Genomic DNA, 19,097 nt, shown 5'->3' with positions numbered 1-19,097 from the left:
GTTTGGATACTCCATACTCCATAATCCCTAAACCACATGACTGTTATAACAATAATAACAACTTTTGTTTGGAATAATCTTGCTGTATGAAATAAACACATGACAATTTGCTACGATGATATCTATTTATACTTGTCTCACGAATCTGCAAACCGTTCTGATGGCGAAACCGAATGACGGTATACAAAACACATTAAATAAATAAATAATAAATAAATAAAATACTCGAGAAATGTGGAAATAGCACAAAGCCGTTCTCAAAGGTATTCAGAGAATACCAATTTGTGAATGAGCAGCTGTTCCCGTTCTTTGCAATAAGTGCATGTATAAAGTAAACGCAGCCTATCCCTCAACCTTGACTTTCTCTTATTTATGATAGCGGAGGAGGTGAAGGCGCTGAAATCTCGGGTGGAGAAGCTGGAAAGCACAAGTCGCACCAGTCGTTTAACCTCGCTGGACATTGACAATGCAGAGATTGCAAGATACCGAAATGCTAATGAGCTCGGAGTTGGAATTGGAGCTGGAGCGGGAGCTGGAGCCAACACTGGATCCGTAGGCACCAGCTCAGATGCACTTTGGGACCAACAAGCCCGAGACAGTCTGTGGCTGTATATAAGGAACAGAATGCAGTCAGAGAGAGATCAAGGTGAAGAGGATTATTGGACTGAGTAACAAGAGCTCACATGTCTTATGCAGGACATAGATTGAGGAAGGGCTCAGGGCTAAAGGGAAAGAAATGGATACTATAAAATTAGCAACCAAATGATTCTGAATCTAATGACTTTACAGCTATGATAGACAGACAGATATTTATTTAAGAACAGAAGAGGTGCCATGCTGAGCCAGGCTAAAGGTCCATCAAGCATGGTCTCCGACAGTGGCCAGTCCAGGTCATAAGTAGAAAGTCAATCCCAAAGTGTGTATCCATTTACTGCTGCTCTTAATGCACAGAAGAAATTCAGATATGTGTCATTTGTAGGCAGGGCAGCATCTGTGCTGGTTTAGAAGTCAGCAGTTGCTGTTGGATAAATGGAGTAAGCTTGATGAGCGCTGTCATAATAAGTGGGACAAAAGAAAAATTTGGGAATTAGTTTGGTAACTTGCAAGAGGTCCACAGGTTTCTCGAATAAGCCTAGCAAACTTAAAAAAAAAATACTGTGAGACTGGTGAACATTATCCAGATGTTCAACCCAAATAAGAGTTGTCAGGTTAACATTTGGCCTGCTATTTGATCAATCAGTGTTACCTGGGTAATTGTGGCTCACCAGTGATGAATATCGGCACTGACCAGCCCTGGGAATTTTGTTGTCTGGCTAAATTTTGGGCAGGCTGTGATATTCCCCAACAAAATGTAGCCAGTGAGTAGTAGGAGGATGAATTGGGATACCAGTGGGGAGTGAATTTTAAATTGCAAGGTTTATCTGGCTAACTCCCAAAGGGCCCGATGTAATATTTGAGTTAAAACAAAAAAATGTGAGGTAAATTTTTTTTTCACACAGTAAAAATGGAGTTAAGTCCCAATGCAGTAAGTTAATGGTATGCTAATGCACGGAGAGTTAAAACAAAACATGCTAACCTGAAACTGTGCATAGAAGACTTGCCTAGCACACTCGCAGGCTGATGCCATATCGGCTCGCGTAAAACGGGCGCTCGTGATTGAGCGCCCGCTCTGCTAATGCGCGCACAGCCACCTCTCCTGAGTGCGAGATGCACTATTTAAATGACGGGTCATGCTAAAAAGGATACACTAGGGCATCGGGTGCCCAGGGGAAGTGGCTGTGCGCTCAGTTAATGGGCATCTTTTTCCCTAACCTGACTGGCGACAAAATGTTTTCTTTTTCATGCTGCTTCCTATGGTTCCTGGGATGATACTAAGTAGAACGAACTACAGAAAAGCAGTATTTGGGGCTTTATTGTGGCTTTGTGGGGGGGTTAGATGGCTCGGAGCGCACAAAGGGTTAATGCCAGCCCTGGGACTGGCATCACGTTTTCCGTGTTAAAACATGCGTATTGGGTGCACGGTGATTTTTTTTTAGCATCAAGGGGGTAATAGCTAATAGCTTCATCTATATGCATTTACATGTGATGAGCGATATTAGCTATGCACTAGTTTGGACTGTACGTTTTGGACATCGGGTGTCAGCCTAGCGCGTCCAAAACACAAATCCAGGAGCTCACTCGCCTGTGAGCTAGGCTCAGTACACAATAGAACGTCGGCCTGATGAAATATGACTTCTGCACAGAAAACATATTTTGTGTGCACAAATAGTGACTTATGTGTATAGAACAAGATTTATACACGTAAAACACAAAACAGAGGCATACGAAGCATATTGTCTGTGCAGAAAATCATGTTCTATGTGAATAAATTCTGAGTACAGGACCCCCGCACTGAGAACATCAGGTTGAGCCCCCAAGGAGTAAGACCAGTCCCGGTAACTTTACTCCAGCTCTGGCCAGGAGTTACAGTTCCAGAGTTCAGGAACAAGGAGTTAAGCCTACACATCTCTCTGCATCGGGGCCTTCATTAGCATAGTATTTGAGTGAGGGAGCACTAATTTTTCTGCACAGTTTTAAGGTGGTTTGTGCGTGCATTGCTGCTTGGAGAGTAATGTGCACCCATTCGCGGGTAAAACCGCATGCACCGACCATCAAGCAGAGTGCAAGCCGATTCGCCTCTATTTCTGGGCTCCACAGAAGGTGGATTCAATGCAGATTCCGGCACATTGGCAAATCCATGGTGAATCCACATCGGATTTGGTTGGTTTTCTCCAGCAAAGCAGGAAAATTTGCCATGTTCTAAACAGTGACTTTAGGAGACAACAATGTGTTTGCATTGCTCTGCTGTCATGAAAGAGATCGCATAGCTGATATGTAAAGATATTGCTTTGCTTGCAGTTAAGACATGAGGCACTATTTCTCCCTTGCAGAAAACAGAGGAAGTGTTGGGAGGGCAGGGAAGTTGACTTAAATGTAAAAGTCTGCTAAATATTTTTACTTTTTGATTTCAGGCTATTTCAGGGGAGAAAGAGGAGAACCCGGGCAGAAAGGTGAGCAGATGATTCATTTGCATGTTCTCCCTTGGAATCGCCATCTTTGAAATATAGATATTTCCTTTGCAAGTTTTCTGCAGACCCCCAACAAATCAGTGCAATAGGTAATTAAACAAGCATGATCAGGACAAGCTAACTCTTCTCTCTTCTTTCTCAGGGGATATGGGAATCCAAGGTTCTAAAGGTGAGCATGAGTCAGAAGGTTGAGATGCAGATTCAAAACTTTCAACTTTATTAACACGACAATTTGTGCAATTTCAGGAATTTCTAGCCATATTCTAGTTTGGCAATTCTGAAGCACTTCCTATTGTTTCCACTATTTCCTTAAAATGTTACTAATTTTAAAATGCAAACAATGTGATGCATAAGCCAAGCATTGCATGTGACCAGGTACCATTCTACCATACCTTAGACAGCTCCAAGAATTTTATTTCAGTCACATTGTTTGGATGAGGAGAAAAAAAAAAAAAAAAAAAAAAAAAAAGGTCAATCAAGGTCAATATTCTTCAAAGTACCCACCTGCTAGCTCATTTCCACTGAAGGATTTTAAAAAACAAATTTGGCATGGCACAGCTCAGTGAATTTAAGAGTCCTGAATTCTGCTGGGCCCTTGCCAATCTGACAGAACAGTCCAAATGCTCTTGCCGTTGCTATGCGTTTCCTTCCTTTAGAATAACACATGCTACCATGACCAGGTATTAGAACCAAAACACTATGACCTGCTGCTGAGATTTAAAATCTGTCAAAATAAAGCAAGGGCAACCAGAGGAAGTCTTATCACTACTCTGGAGGTATCAGTGTAGCTTCCTTTTTATATGTTTGCCCAATTCCAGGGTATGTTAAATTCCACTATCTCCTGAGAGGAACATGAATGCTCTTAGGGGTGAATATTCATTAAACCATTCAGCAACAAGAAAACTGGCTTCGTTAAAGCTGTCTATCTTTAGGCAATGTTTCAGCGAAATGCCCTTAACCCAACCATAATTTTGGGAACACCCACATTTTAAATGGCTTAATATAGCTGCCTAGTAAACTTAGGTGGATATACTTAGCCGCTCTATGGGGTTAATGTTTCAAAAGCTCAGATCTGGCCAGTTAACTCCGAAAATTAGCCGCCTAGAGTTTTGGAAAGTCTTTTTTCCTTAGGGGATAATAATCAAACTGCTCGCATAGATGCAAATACCATGGGTAATTTTTTTTTTTTACCCATGGAATTCACACCAATAATAAAAACAAATGGCGTGTGTGGTTTTCTTTCATTATCGCCATGGGTACAAAGTTGCCACAGGATTTGCGTCAGCTTTTTGTGCGTGGAAAACTCGAAAGGAAAATAACCTGGGTAGATTTGAAAAACAAAATGCGATCTAAGTTGCATTATTTTCCTCCTTCCTGACCTAAACACGCCCTCAGGAATGTCCCCAATAATGCATGGTCCTTTTACCTATCCACATCGAGGATGGTCAATTTGAAAAAGCCAATTTATGCAGGTAAAAAGCGTTTTATCCATGGAAAAAATCGGGTTCCAAATTGCTTTCCCCGTATCTTGCAGAGCACCATGTCCTTAGTCTTCAAGAGCAGCTCTATGCCTGAGAAGTGTAACAAGATTAAAAACCCACAGTGCCCTCTACAGGTTATAGAAATAAATTCACCACCTACTTCCAAGGCATCCCAGCAAAGTTTCTTGAGCATAATCTGCTTAATTGTATAGTGTGGGCACCAGCAGATTTAATTACTCACTAACATCACAAAGTGCTAATTGAAGCATAATAAATGAGAAAGGGATAAAGTTGTGGGGGATAATGCAAGGCACTGGTTTTCTGGAAAAGAAATGATGAATGTGTTTTTAATCCTTTCTTAAAACAGGAGATCGAGGGCTCCCGGGATCGCCAGGTAAGCAAGTCTCAGTAGGGTACTTCACCAGCTTTTTGCAGGAATTTGATGGATTGGATAAGGTTGCCATGCTGCTAAGGGATAAGATGAAAGATGAGGATGAAATTCTTAAAGTGCAGCACCTTTCCGGAGGGATTCCCCAGGGCGGCCATAGCTGGAGTTGGTTAATACTATGAATGGCTTCTGTTGCTTACTGTGCTATCTTGAAAAATTCATCGACATGGGCTTACAAGATGTGCTAAGCATTCTTGCCATAGGCACAAAATTGGAAAAACCCTTTGGAACATCAAAGGCTAGCAAGAGGTAGCTAAGGTTGCCAGGCTCTGCTAGAGCAATATGTGGCTGTGGCTAGAGAGACGCAATCATATATTCACAGTAAAAGCAAGAACCAGTGACCTTCTCAGCATCGCAGAAAACTATGCACAAAGTGCCTATTCCATCTGCATTTTTTCTATGCATTTAATGGGAAAAACTTGATTTAAAACTGAAAAAAAACAGAAAAATTGAGAATTCTCCTGCTTCATTGCATTTGCAAACTCCCCCTCTCCCCCCCCCCCCCCAGGAGAAAGTGGGATTTGCTGCTGCCACAGCATCCCTAGCCTCGGCCTGACCTAGGGAGTGAAATCCCCTGAGCTGGTAATCATCCCTAGTCCCCTCCCTCCCCCTGTTTTTTGTTTTTTTAATACTGTACAATTACAGAATTGTTGCTTTTTTTTTTTTTTTTTGCCTTTCGCTCAGAAATTCTCCCATTAAAGTCTCTGCACATCAGTTTTGTATCCATTCTGCAAAATTTGCGCAACGAACGCTTTGCTTTTCACATATCCTTATATTCATGTAAGCTGATGTATGCATGTGTGTGTGTGTGAGATATCCGGGAGAGACAGAGCGCACCCGCATTCAGACACATTACACATTAACGATGTCAGAGCAACTGAGAAGTCAAAGCCTTTCCATTTATTTGTGTAAAACAATTTTTATTGAACAGATATAAAGTAGGCAACTAACATCGCCAGGGGTTCTTACACGGTTTCACCCCCGACGACATATACATACAGTAGTATGAATGTTCAAGTAGTTATACATTTTCTCCCCCCCTGCCTCCCTCTTTCTTCCTAGTGATTGTAGGGTAGACCAGAGGTGACCATAATCATATCCTATGAGTCTGAAAGGTACCTGGTCCCCCATATCCATTTATTCTCAGTGCTGACCCACAAATCCGCCTCCCTTTTTCCTTTGCTTTTTTATTACCTCTCTGCTCCAGTCTCTCACTGTCAGTAGCTAAACGCTGCTTGCCAGGAAAGATGGGGCAAACATTCCTCTGTGAGGCCTGCGCCCAGTTAAGGGGCTCTCTCTGTTTATCCGTAATGAAAGATCCTCATCGCAGAAGCAGGCTGCTGAGGTCTCGGGGAGCGCGCCAAAACACAAAAAAACCGGAATTTTGGATGGCTTTTGGTGCCACTTCGGATGGGGAAGCAAACGCAAAATGATGCAGCTAATTTCGTTGTTTTTTTCGTGTCATATTTAAAATGATAGCACATCCCTAACGGCCGTGCAGCAGCTCATTGTGGGATATGATTTTGGCCCTCGTTATCTCCTCCTTCATTATTTTACCTGAAGCGTCTGCCACAGGGTTTCTCTCATGATCAAGGAGAGCAACACCGTATCTCATGACACATGTGCGTGCCGTGCACACTCTCACCAAGATATATATATATATATATATATATATATATATATATATATATATATATATATATAATAATTATTTTTTTACCTCCTTTAATTGAAAACACCAGCACCTTCCAATCCCCTTTCCTGCCTATTTACCTTAAGCCCCACCCTGTGCTGTACCAACAGGTGTCGGGTGCAGTAAAATAATTTAGTTTCTTGGGCATTGTCTTGGTTTGCTACAGGTCCTCCAGGCCTCATCGGTCACACAGGCCCAGAAGGACCTAAAGGACAGAAAGGCAGCACAGGTAAGGGGACCAAGCCAGTTTCACTGCATTTACCTCATTCAGTGCTCATTAAAAGGTGCCTGGGGGATGGGCAGGGGTGGCCAGAGCTAGCCTCATCACTCAAGAACTGGATTAAACAAGACAATTCACACTGGAGCAATCATCAGGCAAGGAGGGGATTCCTCTCCAGACACGGGATGAGCTGTAGATGGGGCTGGAGGCAGTTACCCACGGAGCAAGGCCTGGATTAAAGCCGAGCTCATCAATAAGTCCCGTGTTGCACTGCCTTCCATGCTTGCCTTGTAATGCCGCTGTCTTCACATGGCTCCTAGGCCCAGGGTCAGCCGCCCTGGGCCTAGGATGAACCCAAAGCGGGCACCCCAGAAGTGCCCACTTTGGGTCCATCGGGGTAGACTTTCGGCGCAGGGCAGAGCGCGTAGGGTAGCCGGTTATGTTTTTAGCCAGCTCTCCGAAGCTGATTTGAGGACCCGCAACGTAGCCAGTGGACCCCAGGCTTCCATCTGGCGCCTGCTGAACTTAGCTATAGCTGCGCCCGGGTTTTGAAAATAAGAGAGAGACTGCTCCCTTCCTCTCCCCTGGGGCCGCCCACTTTTCAATTTAGCTACTCAGCAGGTGGAAATGTCCCCCTTTGGCTGGATCCCCCTGAAAATTGATCCCATTGGATACAGTCACAGAGAATGTGGTAAAAGTAATTTTTTGTTAAGGTAACTAATTACAGTTACACGTTACTCAAAGAGCAAACTAATTTAATGTAGTTTAGCAAGCTAATTTAATTTAAGAGTTTTACTAATTAATTACAACTGCATAACCCCTACTGCTTCTTTCCTGAAACACTATAAAGAAGTACAAGAATGCTCTGTTTTGAGACTTAATTAAACCAGTTTACTCACAGATTATTTTTATATCTAACAGCTGCCTGAAATCACAGTAAATTAGGGGGTCCTTCCAGAAAAAGTAATTAAAAGTAGACGATGTTTCTAAACAGAAAATAGATTCATTATATGTTTGATTTGTCAGACAGAACAGTAATCAGTTACACTAGCCACACAAGAAACAAAGGTCAACAAATGTTAGCCACACAGGCAACTAATTGCGTGCAACTAGTCTCTTGTCAGTGGATCTCTTAAAGCACTGGCCACAGGCCTGAAGCAGTGAGACAACTGTAGCGGTGTAAGCAGACAGCTGAAGGTCCTCTGCTGCTGATCCACGGGGTCTCTGGAAACGAGAAATTTGTTTGCCTGAATCCTAGGGTTGCACCAAAGGCTGGCGGATGGATATCGCATGGTACCATGCTGCCCTGGTACCTTAATGTTGAAGAAGATGGAATTAATTGTAATAGATGTCGGATGGGCAAGCACCGCAGGAAGGAAATAGCCCTGCGTGTTTTTTTTAGTTTTGTTTGGTTTTTTTTCTTAGGTGACACTGGTATGGAAGGACCCATGGGACAAAGAGGACGAGAGGGTCCACCCGGGCCTCGGGGAGAGCCTGGACCTTCCGGATTTGGGGAGAAGGGAGACAGAGGTAAGAGGGTCTCCCTTCATCCATTTCCCCCCCCGTTAGAAAACGTTTTGATAAAGCTACCAGAACCGGGCGACCACAAATTCCGATCTGCTCGGGAAAACGAAGACCAGTCATTTCTGCAGCTGGCGCATGGCTAATTAATTGCCGATGTTTCTCGCACATCACCAGCATCACTTTGCCTCCAGCAGAGAAATGATTGATTTTTTTTTTTTTTTACAATGAAGTCATTTAATAACAAGAAGATGGGTGATTTAATGTTTTATAATTTGATAACCTTGGGAGTTATGAGAGGCCCTCAGATGTTTCAGGCTCCTCATTGCTTGCTTCTGGTGCAGGGGATTTTTCATGATATTCAAGAGTCTGTTGTGCCTTAATTACTGACTAAATTATGTCTCTTGACGAGAGAGACTCGGTATCATCAACAAGTCATTTCCCCGCCATCCTCGGTCATTAAAGTGATTCATAAAGCTAAGCAGAATGGGGAGGCTTTGCTTTATTTTATTTACAGTTGCCTCGTTCACATTTTTTTTTTTTCCTTGTTGTTCTGAAGTGGAAACAATGAGCGAACCATCTGCAGAGCACTGATTGAGTGCCTCCGTAACTTGGTGCTTTGGGAGTAATCAAAATGCGGCAGCCATGCAGTAAATAAAACAGTAAAAGGGTGGTTAGGGCTGTGAATCCCTGTTAAAACTAAATCCAGGGAACTCGTCGTCCTGAGGTCGTCAGCCCAAGTGGCTCCGTGAGGAGCAGCCTCCCCCGGGCCTTAGCTGACCCCTTGACGTTTCTGTTGGGAAAGAGCGTCGTGAAGAAAGAGACGCGTTGCCGCGCGGAGTAATGGCTTCCTGTCTTGGTGCACTTTGCAGGCTCTTCAGGAGACCCAGGCCTTCCAGGACCACCGGGTGTACCAGGTTCCATTGGCCCTAAAGGTAAATAATGCAAAGTCGATTACGATAATCACAAGCAAACCCTGAATGACTCAAAGCACTGGTTCAACAAACTCTTTCTTACATAGAAACAGCCAATGCAATTGTTGTTGTTGTTGTTTGAAATTGTGTTGTAAACCGCTCTGGGCTTTTTGATATGAGTGGTTAAAAAAAAAAAAAAGACTAGGAAGAGAATAAAATAAAATAAAATAAAATAAAGTATTACGACATGAAAAGATGGCAAAGGCCATCTGGTCTGTCCGTTCTCCAAGTTGCAGCACTGTGAAGCCTATTTGATCTCAGGCTTTACCCCTCACATCCTCACAAGTAAGGAACCTCTGTGCTTATCCTATGTCTTCTTGTTCACAGCTTAAGGTAGTGAGTACTAGTTTAGAGGGAAATGTGTGTTCCAAAACTTTATATCATGTGGTCAAGGCCATAGACATATAAGGATAAACATTCAGTAGGACGCCTAACCACAAAAGCAGGTGTGCATTTTTAAGCTCATTTAAAATAAGTTGATTTCCCAGCATAAGGTAACTTCGTACATTGTGTTTGAAAATCTGATTGTTATGAGGATTAAAGTACGTGTGCACACTTATACATTTCAAATGATGGTGTACGTTAGACGCTTTTAGCAGCTTGCCTACAATGTGCATACTTTGGGAGGAAATGTAATGCATGCATGAAGTTTCTGAAAATGCCTCCAGAATAAATTCCAGAAAACTGCTTTCTATGTGGCCAAATGTACAAACACTTTCTAGTAGCAAAAAATCCACTTACCCTATTACTGTTGACATTGGCAGAATAACTCTATTTTCACCTATGTAAAAGGTGTCTACGTCTCTGAAAAGTTACCCTGCAATATAAAAAAAATGATGGATTTTGCATCAAGAATGCCTTATGTCACAATAGCTTTTCTTCATATTCACGTATCTTCCCATGTTCTCATCCTTGCATTAAATCTGCCCATATGTATCTACCTTTTATCTCCTTCTGAATGTAATACCTTTTCTTAAATGCCACTCATGAAGACATAAGAAATGCCATGTTGGCTCAGACCAAAAGTCCATTGAACTCGGCATCCTTAGAAACATAGATAGACATAGAAACATAGAAATGATGGCAGAAGAAGACCAAACGGCCCATCCTGTCTTCCATAGTGGCCAGTCCAGGTCATTAGGAGGTATTAAGCAAAGGTTAGAACTGTTTCTTGTGGCGGCTTTCCCAAATCAGCCTAGCAAATAATTGTTTATGGATTTTTGTTTTCCTAGGGACTTATCCAAGCCTCTCTTAAACCTAACTATGCTAGATAGGTTCACCACATCCTCCAGTAATAAACTCCACAGTTTGACTGTGCACTGAGTGGAAAAATCCTTTCTCCGGTTTGCTTTAAATGCGCTGCTTATTAGTTTCATGGACGGTTCCCTAGCCTTAGTACTATTTGAAAGGGCAAATAACCGCTCCCTACTTACCTGTTCCACTCCACTCATTGCTTTTATAAACCTCTGTTATATCCCTCTCGGTTGTCTCGTCTCCACGCTGAAAAGCCATAACCTGCTTAGCCTTTCTATCATTTTGGTTGCCCTTCTCTGCACCTTTTCCGGTTCCGCTGTTCCTTTTTTTAAAAGGGGGCGACCAGAACTGCACACAGCGCTCGAGGTGCAGGCGCACCATTCTCTGATTTCAATCTCTCGTCCTTTTCGGATCATTCCAGATCATTCTATTTGCTGTTTTGATTGCCACCGCACGTTTCTTTCTTTCTTTTATTTCCTTCTTTGATTTATATTCCACCCTTTCAGGCAAAGAGGATTACTTTCAGGCCCTGCAGGTATCTCCCTGTCCCCAGAGGGCTCACAGTCTAAGGAGTTAAAAATGACTGCAGGGTCTTTTCCTGGGTGGTGACGACTCCTAGTGCGGAGCCCAGCGTCGTGTGCCTGTGGTTAGGATTACTTTTCACTATCTGCATCACTTTGCGTTTGTCCACATTAAATGTTATCTGCCCCTAAGATGCCCGGTTCCCTGATCTGACAAGGTCCTTCTGCAGTTCCTCACATCTGATTGTGTCATATTTTCCTGTGCAGGTAGCATTGGCTCTTCCGGATCACCAGGCCCTTCAGGTAAGCTTCATTTTCTTCTGGACTCGTATGAGTGGGGGTTAGGGCCCGTCTCATTTCGTTGAAGGCAGGGCTGTGGAATGCTGGTCCTTAAGGGCCGCAGCGCAGGCCTGGCTTTCAAGATGGCCGAGATACAATAATTAACCATTGCCCTGGAGCCGCTGGATGAAGGCACCTCACCTGAGTATTGCTTGCAAATATCCAAAAAAACAGCTCTGCTTGTGGCCCTTGAAGACCAAGAGTCTGACACCTGTCTGCACTGGCATAAGAAGCCAGGAAGCCAGAAACTATTTTATTATTAACTAATCTAAATGGCCATCATTTGACGGTTAACAATTTATTCATTAAAACTTCAGCTGGGCTTCTTTTTGTGGTTGACATGGAGGGGTCAGGTGACTGCGTATGAGGCCGTTATAGCTGCAGGCAGCCTCCTGTGGGGGAGAGGGAAAATGGCGGCCCTCAGTCATCAGTCACAAGCAGCAGCCCAGCACTTGCCTGGCATTAGGCGTCCTTGTGTTCATAATGCTCAGAGGCAAAGGTATACTGTGAATGTACTTTTACATCATAAGATGGTCTGGAAAAAAAACAATCGGAGCGATAATAAAAGCTGACTTGCTTTTCCCCGAGAGACTGTTCTAACTGGCCTTCAGCCTCCCCCTGAGGGATGGGTTGGGGGGCCTGGGCAGTCTCTTTCTACTGCTCAGCTTGACTTCCCAATGCTCACCATGATATAACAGTTGACGCTCAGCATTACCCAATCAGACATTTATTGCAAACTCTTTTATAATAGTTCAGATTTCTACTTCCATAAGTAGAAATCTTCCGGTTTCTGATTGTTTACAGTCCACCTGCCAGAGCTGATACCGGGCAGCATAAAGTAAGCACGTTCAGCACTCGAGAGCCCGATAAGTAGGACTTATCTGGCTGAATATCCGGGTATATTCAGCAGCCTCTAGATAGCTGGATAAGTCACTTATCTGGCTATCTTTTATCCACATAAAAAATGGGTGAGCAGGGGGTGGATCAGGGCAGCGCTACTTATCCGGTTAACTTATTCACTCTAATCCAGTTAAGTTAATCGGATAAGTTAGACCAGCCATAGAGCTGGTCTAACTTATCCGGATATAACTTATCCAGCTAAGTAGCGATTTGTGCGCAGGTATTCAGCGGCATAGCCATGCCACTGAATGTCCCTTGTAACATAGCTGGATATGTAAATCCTGCTAAATTACTTAGATGGATATGGCTGAGTATTGAATCAACCCTACAACACTGTCAAACACTTTGTGTTAGAAATTTTGTGTTAGAGGTTCTCTTGCGTGAAGACTTAATGCTTCTGAAGTTAACCTTAGCTGGCCGGTTTCTGCAGCGGTGAAATATTTAACCTTAGTCTCCTTTGCTCCGCAGGTACTCCTGGCATTCAAGGTTTCAGAGGGGAGCCAGGTCTTTCAGGCCCTAAAGGTAAGACGTTGGGATCACCCCAGGCTCAGTCAGTAGTTCTGGGGGGGCTGTATCGTAGGTACGAGGGACCTGATATTACCAAAAGAAGCCTGTGAAGGAAAGCAGATGGATGCCATGGCACCAAGAAAAGGGAGATTAGGGGTTGGGCTTTTTCCTTTGTAATTATTATTAAAATCTATCATTTTGAATTGCATTTCGAGTTTGAGTTCAGCCCTGATATGTTTCTACCTCCCTCCTTGGTTTTTAATTTTGGGCTTTTCTCTCTCTCTCTCTTTGTCATGTAACTTTGATGGAGCCCAGTTGGCTTCTTCCATTCATGAAGGGAATCGGGCTAATCTTGCTTTGCAGTGCTTTGTATGCAGGTGACCTTGTGTTTGTCTTTCAGGCGATAAGGGAGCCTTGGGAGCACCTGGACCGAAAGGTAAGCATTAGCCTCATGATGACGCCCATTGCAAATACTGAAAGGAAAGGAAGTCCATCGCCCTCGCCACCTTTACGGCCCTTTCTGCTTCGTGCGCAATCATTCACTTTCTGCAGTAGATGGGATTTCATGACGTAATTGCAGAAAGAGACCGTTCTTTCCACGTAATCCAAAGCGGCAATCTGCACATAAACAGTAACACATCACCACAACATCTCAGAATAAAGCCAGTGGGGCAAAATTAATATTAATTAAAGAATCGGTTTTACAAAAGTCGCCATGCCGGTATTAGTGGAGAGATTAATTTCTGTGTTTTGTTAAAGGTGACCAGGGAGACAAAGGTTCTCGAGGTCTGACAGGTGAGTATATGTAATATCTCACTTTTTGTTGGGAGACTGTGATAAAATCAGCACATGCAGCACATGCAGCATGCCCGCCAGCCCGGACCTTAAGCTCATGCTCCCCAAACTCGTCCGATTGCCCCCCCCCCCCCCAACCAGTCGGATTTCCAGGATCTCCACAATGAACATACACAATATATAGAAATCTCCCTCATGCACCTTCACTGTGGAGATCCTGAAAACCTGACTGGCTGCAGGGTGAATCGGGCAGGTTAGAGAGCCACTGGCATAAACGATCAACCAAAGCACGAGGGAAGTAATTGTTAAAGAGTGATGTGGGGGCTGCCTGTTTAAAATTAGCGCTTGGGCCTGTCAGCAGCAGCACGTGCGCCTGCCTGTCCTGTTTTAGAAGCCTCTAGAGTACAGGCTTGCAAATGTTAAAAGGAGAAAAGGGGCCGATTGGAAGCACTTTGGGGCAGGACTGGAAAGTGCATGCCCAAGTTGCTATTTTGTAGGTAGTACACGCGCATGTATTACTGAACCTGTCCGTGCACCTTTACGTCTGCCGGCTAACTCACTCCAATTAAATTGTCTTTTGTTTGCAGTTTCTGGGTGGGTGGTCTGGGTGAACTGGTGGGGGCTCAGAGGGATGTGCAGGAGGGTGGAGGTGAACTGGTGGAGGTAATGGTGAACTGATGAGTTGCAGCACACATGGAAGTGGAGTAGGTGCACAAAATCCCTGCCCCAAATGTCTAATTCTAGGTTATTGCACACAAATTGTTGCAGTTGTTACATGCGCACAGTATACACCCGCATTTATGTACAATGGGTAGAGAACGCACGCGCGTTCCTGCTTTACAAATATGTGCGCGTGCTGAAAGTGTGTACTTTCGGGCAGAAATACGTAGTATTTATAAACTCTGCAGCTCCCGACACACAGTTCATAAAATACCAGCAAACTATGCACACACTTATGCACGCAAATGGTGTATTATGGACAATTTTGAAACTTGGGCTCTTGAGGACGGGACCTCCAGAAATGATTTAGGTGTTAGATATTCTCTGTTGCTATTTTAATGATCTGTAAAAGTATTTGGGGCTGGAAGGTCTAGGACAAGTCCAGTTAGGTCTGTGTGGGGTGCCAGCTCAATCTTTACATAGTTTCAAGGGGAGAAGTTGGGAGGGACAGAGAAGGAATTTCTCCAATGTGAAAAAATAGAGACAAATTTGAATTTCATCGAAAGCAGGGTTAAAAAAAAACATGCAAAAAGCCTGCATGTTAGTTTACTGTGCACAATTTTGAAATTAATGCATCTTCATGCAACCTCCGGAGAAGAAAAAAACACCACAGTGAAGATAACAGTGCAAACAAAAGCTTGTTCAAAATGCAGTACGAAGCTTTTCCAAGATCCTCCAGTTTGGCAGCTCAGAGCAAAGTCCCACAGTGCTTTTCTGTGCAAGTCTTTGTTTGCACAATTTATTTTTCTCGATTTTTCTCTTCCAAAAGGCAGGAAATGAAACCCTTGGGCAAAAGATGCACAATTTCAAGATTGTGCCAGTGGATTGACTGGCAGCAAGAGGGGAGGGAGGGAAGGGTACAGGGGAACAGGGGGTTGTACGTTTTTTTTAACTCCTGTTTTTGACAAAAACTTAAATCTCATCCAAAGTGTTAAAATGTTCTTCCTCGGAGCTGTCATTTTTGGGAAGTCAGAAAACTCAATAGCTGTGCATGACGGAAAGACATTTTTCTTAACTACACTCTTTTGCTTTACAGGGGAACCAGGTGCCAGGGGTTTACCTGGCCCTGCAGGAGAGGCTGGAGCCAAAGGATCAGCAGGTACGTTTCCCAGAAGAACTTCAATAGCATGTTGAAAGAGTGTCTACTAGGGTTGGCCATCTCTGGTCCTCAAGAGCCTTGAATGTAGGGTATGAGCGGAATTCAACATTGTTGAAATAAATCAGTATAGGATATTACTTCAGCGCGAGTGCTGGTGTGGAGGTAAAAATCTAGGAGACCGATGCACTAAGGGGAGCTAAATGTTGCACACTGTTTTTCTACTGGGACTTGTAGGCAAATAAACCTGGTAGAAAAAGAGCACGTGTAGTTTTTCTACAGGAAATTTTACAAAAGCTTGAACCAGACCTCATTGAGATCTAGTTAAAAGTTTTTGCAAAGCAAACTTTGCGCAAATATTTACTATGTGCTAATGCATTGCAGCAGCTCATTAACTATTAATTTAAATAGATTTTCTCAAGCACAAAACTATGCATAAAAATGGACTCTGCAAAGTTGAAACATTTCACATTCATGTACTAAAAGAGAAAATGGTGTGTGCACTACAGCAAATAATGCACATTGTGTGCTATTTTTGCATGCATGACCTAGATTCATCATTTTGCTATAATTATTGCGAAATGATCGCCCCGCGGTAGAAAAAGGGGCGTGGGGCGGCAAATGCGCAGCCGGCCCCATCGCAGCATATGGTAATGCACGCGGCGGCGTGTCAACGTACTAAGTGATATCAGCCGCGCTAGTCATTGTCACCCCCGTAGCGCCCCAGGAAAAGGTGTTATTTCCCGCATAATTGCCTGCGCTAGTGTTTATTGCACACAGTGCTGGCAGCCCCTAATCTCCCTAAACCTCACCCAAACACCTCTCGGTTTAAGAATACATTTTTAATTTGCATACGCGATTTGCGATAGGCCGGAATGTTCGCGATAACAGCCTATCGCAAGATGACAAACGACCCTGTCAATTCCCCTTCATAGGTCAGCCTCTAGACATGAGAAGTTGCTCGGTGAGATGAGGGGGTGGATGGCAAAAGGAGAATCCAGAGCCATGTGGAAAGCAAACAGTAGATCAGAGGCAAGACAGAGAGGCAGGATGGAAGGCTTAGCAAATGATGCCACGTTGACTTAAAGAAGGACCAATTCAAAATGGTTTTTTTTAAAGATTATTACTACAAATGAACCTAGTTATCGCTTACCGTAGGAGGTTGTGATTTTGAAAACTGCATCTGTTTCAAAAATTGGTCCTGTTTTTTGTATTTTTTTTTTAATGCTGTACTGCAGTATTGAGAATGGGGTCGCTAACGCTGTCCAGACTCAAAATTCCTGTTATGGTAATGTTACGGCAAGAGTTGTGTTCTTCGGAGGCGTGAGACGTCAGGTACTGCTATCACATTACCATATTAGTGGATATAACACAGAAGGCCTGACCTAAAAAGAAAAAAAACCCCACAAAAAAAACAGATGCTACTTTTGAAAATCACAGCCTTCTGTGGAAAGCGGTAACAATGGTTGCTTACAGGTTAATTCTTAACATCTCTGCAATAATTCTCCTTGAAAATAGTAGTAAAAGACAAGCAGCAACCGGTGTATCTCAAGACAGAGAGCGTGATATGCCAGGCGAAAAAAGAGGAAATTGAAAAACTAAGCCCAAGGCAGATTTCTTGATGAATTGAAGCAATTTTGGTGCTAACTGATGTGTTTTGAATAGGTCCACCTGGGCCAGATGGACACCAAGGACCAAGAGGTATGTCACTCCGTTTACATTGCTCTACTGAAAGATCTCACAAAAGACAATGAAAAAAGTCAATTGGCCAACAGTTTTAGGAATTTATAAATCAACTGGAATTATGAAAACTACTGGAATCATGTGACTGATTAACGGGGATCACATGACAAAGTCCGCTCTATCCTGCTAGTGCGTACACAGATTATAACTAAAACATCTTAATATCACATGCTTATAAGGAATACTTTGCATCGTATCTAATGTTATTGAAGAATTTTATATCTTAACCCAGGATTAATACCTTCTTGTAAAAAAATGACCTAAAAACTCATTACCCTTCTGTATATCACATAATTGTGGGATAATGTCATAGAAAATGGTTTGTGACACAATCATTATACGAAAGGATATGAAATAATGCCACCATTCATGACTTTCATGTACCCTAACATTGTTTTTTCCTATGAATTTTCAATTTCTTTTTGTACCAAGCCCATTTCCATATAAAAGTATGTCTGTGTCTATGGAGAAAACTTATGGATCAATGAAGTCACTATTACCTGTTAATGCTTCAGGAATTAATAGATTTCTTCTGGTATTGATATTGCTCCATGGTGAAGTAGTATGGTTGCCGTATTAGTCCACTTAGAAACATAGACATTTATTTGCTTTCATATTTCTAAATCGTCCCACCCAAGGAGGCTACAGAGCGGAATACCATAAACTTTAAAATACATTTAGCAAAATAAAACAAAAACAACAGAAAAAAGTAATTACAATGCGAACCCTCCCCCAAAATTAGAATCAAATAAAATCAAATTGGGTACATTAAAATTTAAAACATGTAAACATCAATAAACTCAAAACAAAAATATAAAACAGCAGAATCAAGCAATACAGTTTGCTAGAAAATTATCCAAATGCAGCCACAGATAACTAAGCTTTGCATAATTTTCTAAAAGATCTTTGACTAATTTAAGCTCCTGAGGGATGGCATTCCAACAGACTAGCCCTACGCAGGAAGCATTTCCTAGAGGTATCCACCAGCTTAATTTCGTCCAGGATTTTAAGAGATGACAATTGTGAGGAACGCAGAATTTGCCTCTAGTGTATAACAGTGTAACGGAGACACAATATATTGAGGAACAACATTATTCAATGCTTCCAACACCAAAAGGATTATTTTAAATTGTATCCTTTGGTTAATTGGCAACCCTTGTAATGCCTTAAGAGTAGAAGAGAAGATCATAAGGCCAGAATGCATGTCTTCTGTACCGCAATGAATGTGGGTGCCCTGAACACAGAATGGAAGAGCATTGGGCAGCCTTTGTTAGCCTTAGCTGCAGGGGTTAATGATGCTGAATTTTATGTCAGCCTTTAACTCTTCCAGCCAGGGTTTCACGAGTTAGTTAAGGCTCCACATTGCAGTTAGCATTCATTTAAGATATCTCTGTACATTGACAAATTGAGGTTCTGATGCATTTGTTCCTACTGCATTGGTGAAAGTTGCTAATTTTTAAACTCACATTTCTTGAAAATGTCAATACCTGGCACTTTGAAAGACAAAAACTGTTTTCTAACTTGGAACCATCCAAAATAATAAGACGGTAACTTTCAAAATGGGCGCATGGTGCCCATATACACATGTATACGGGTGCGGCCAGATGCGCTGCTATTTTATATTGTGTCAGGTACACGCACATTTACAAAACAGGCCGGGCATGTGTATGTGAGCGCCTACTTAAAGCGTGCACGCCCACAGCGGGGAAATGTCATCCATGAGACACATAAGTGAGAGAATTTTATGACATGCGTGTGACCAGCCCATGACCAGTTACACCAGTTCATCCACCAGTTTCCCCAGTCTACAGCTAAGC

General features: G+C 42.8%; 1 protein-coding gene and 1 long non-coding RNA gene across 3 annotated transcripts in view; one reads left to right on the top strand and one right to left on the bottom strand.

Annotated features, from left to right (window-relative positions):
* The window catches only part of COL17A1 (collagen type XVII alpha 1 chain), a 135,257-nt gene that overhangs the window by 51,680 nt on the left and 64,480 nt on the right, over positions 1 to 19,097 (top strand). For both annotated transcript variants that reach the window (XM_029610329.1, XM_029610328.1), the window contains exons 18-30: positions 380 to 646; positions 3,012 to 3,050; positions 3,211 to 3,237; positions 4,917 to 4,943; positions 6,857 to 6,919; positions 8,336 to 8,440; positions 9,304 to 9,366; positions 11,448 to 11,483; positions 12,888 to 12,941; positions 13,327 to 13,362; positions 13,686 to 13,721; positions 15,478 to 15,540; positions 17,203 to 17,238. In XM_029610329.1, the coding sequence (XP_029466189.1) occupies positions 380 to 646; positions 3,012 to 3,050; positions 3,211 to 3,237; positions 4,917 to 4,943; positions 6,857 to 6,919; positions 8,336 to 8,440; positions 9,304 to 9,366; positions 11,448 to 11,483; positions 12,888 to 12,941; positions 13,327 to 13,362; positions 13,686 to 13,721; positions 15,478 to 15,540; positions 17,203 to 17,238 (852 nt within the window). The remainder of the gene's footprint in view (positions 1 to 379; positions 647 to 3,011; positions 3,051 to 3,210; positions 3,238 to 4,916; positions 4,944 to 6,856; positions 6,920 to 8,335; positions 8,441 to 9,303; positions 9,367 to 11,447; positions 11,484 to 12,887; positions 12,942 to 13,326; positions 13,363 to 13,685; positions 13,722 to 15,477; positions 15,541 to 17,202; positions 17,239 to 19,097) is intronic.
* LOC115095951 overlaps positions 10,146 to 19,097 on the bottom strand; it is a 34,221-nt gene continuing 25,269 nt past the window's right edge. The window contains exon 4 of the long non-coding RNA XR_003857918.1: positions 10,146 to 10,222. This is a non-coding gene — a long non-coding RNA (uncharacterized LOC115095951). The remainder of the gene's footprint in view (positions 10,223 to 19,097) is intronic.

The sequence above is a fragment of the Rhinatrema bivittatum genome, chromosome 7, assembly GCF_901001135.1.
Source record: "Rhinatrema bivittatum chromosome 7, aRhiBiv1.1, whole genome shotgun sequence".
NCBI classification, from domain to species: domain Eukaryota; kingdom Metazoa; phylum Chordata; class Amphibia; order Gymnophiona; family Rhinatrematidae; genus Rhinatrema; species Rhinatrema bivittatum.
The sequence above is the reverse complement of the archived record's forward strand: the minus strand, read 5'-3'. Positions and strand labels throughout refer to the sequence as shown.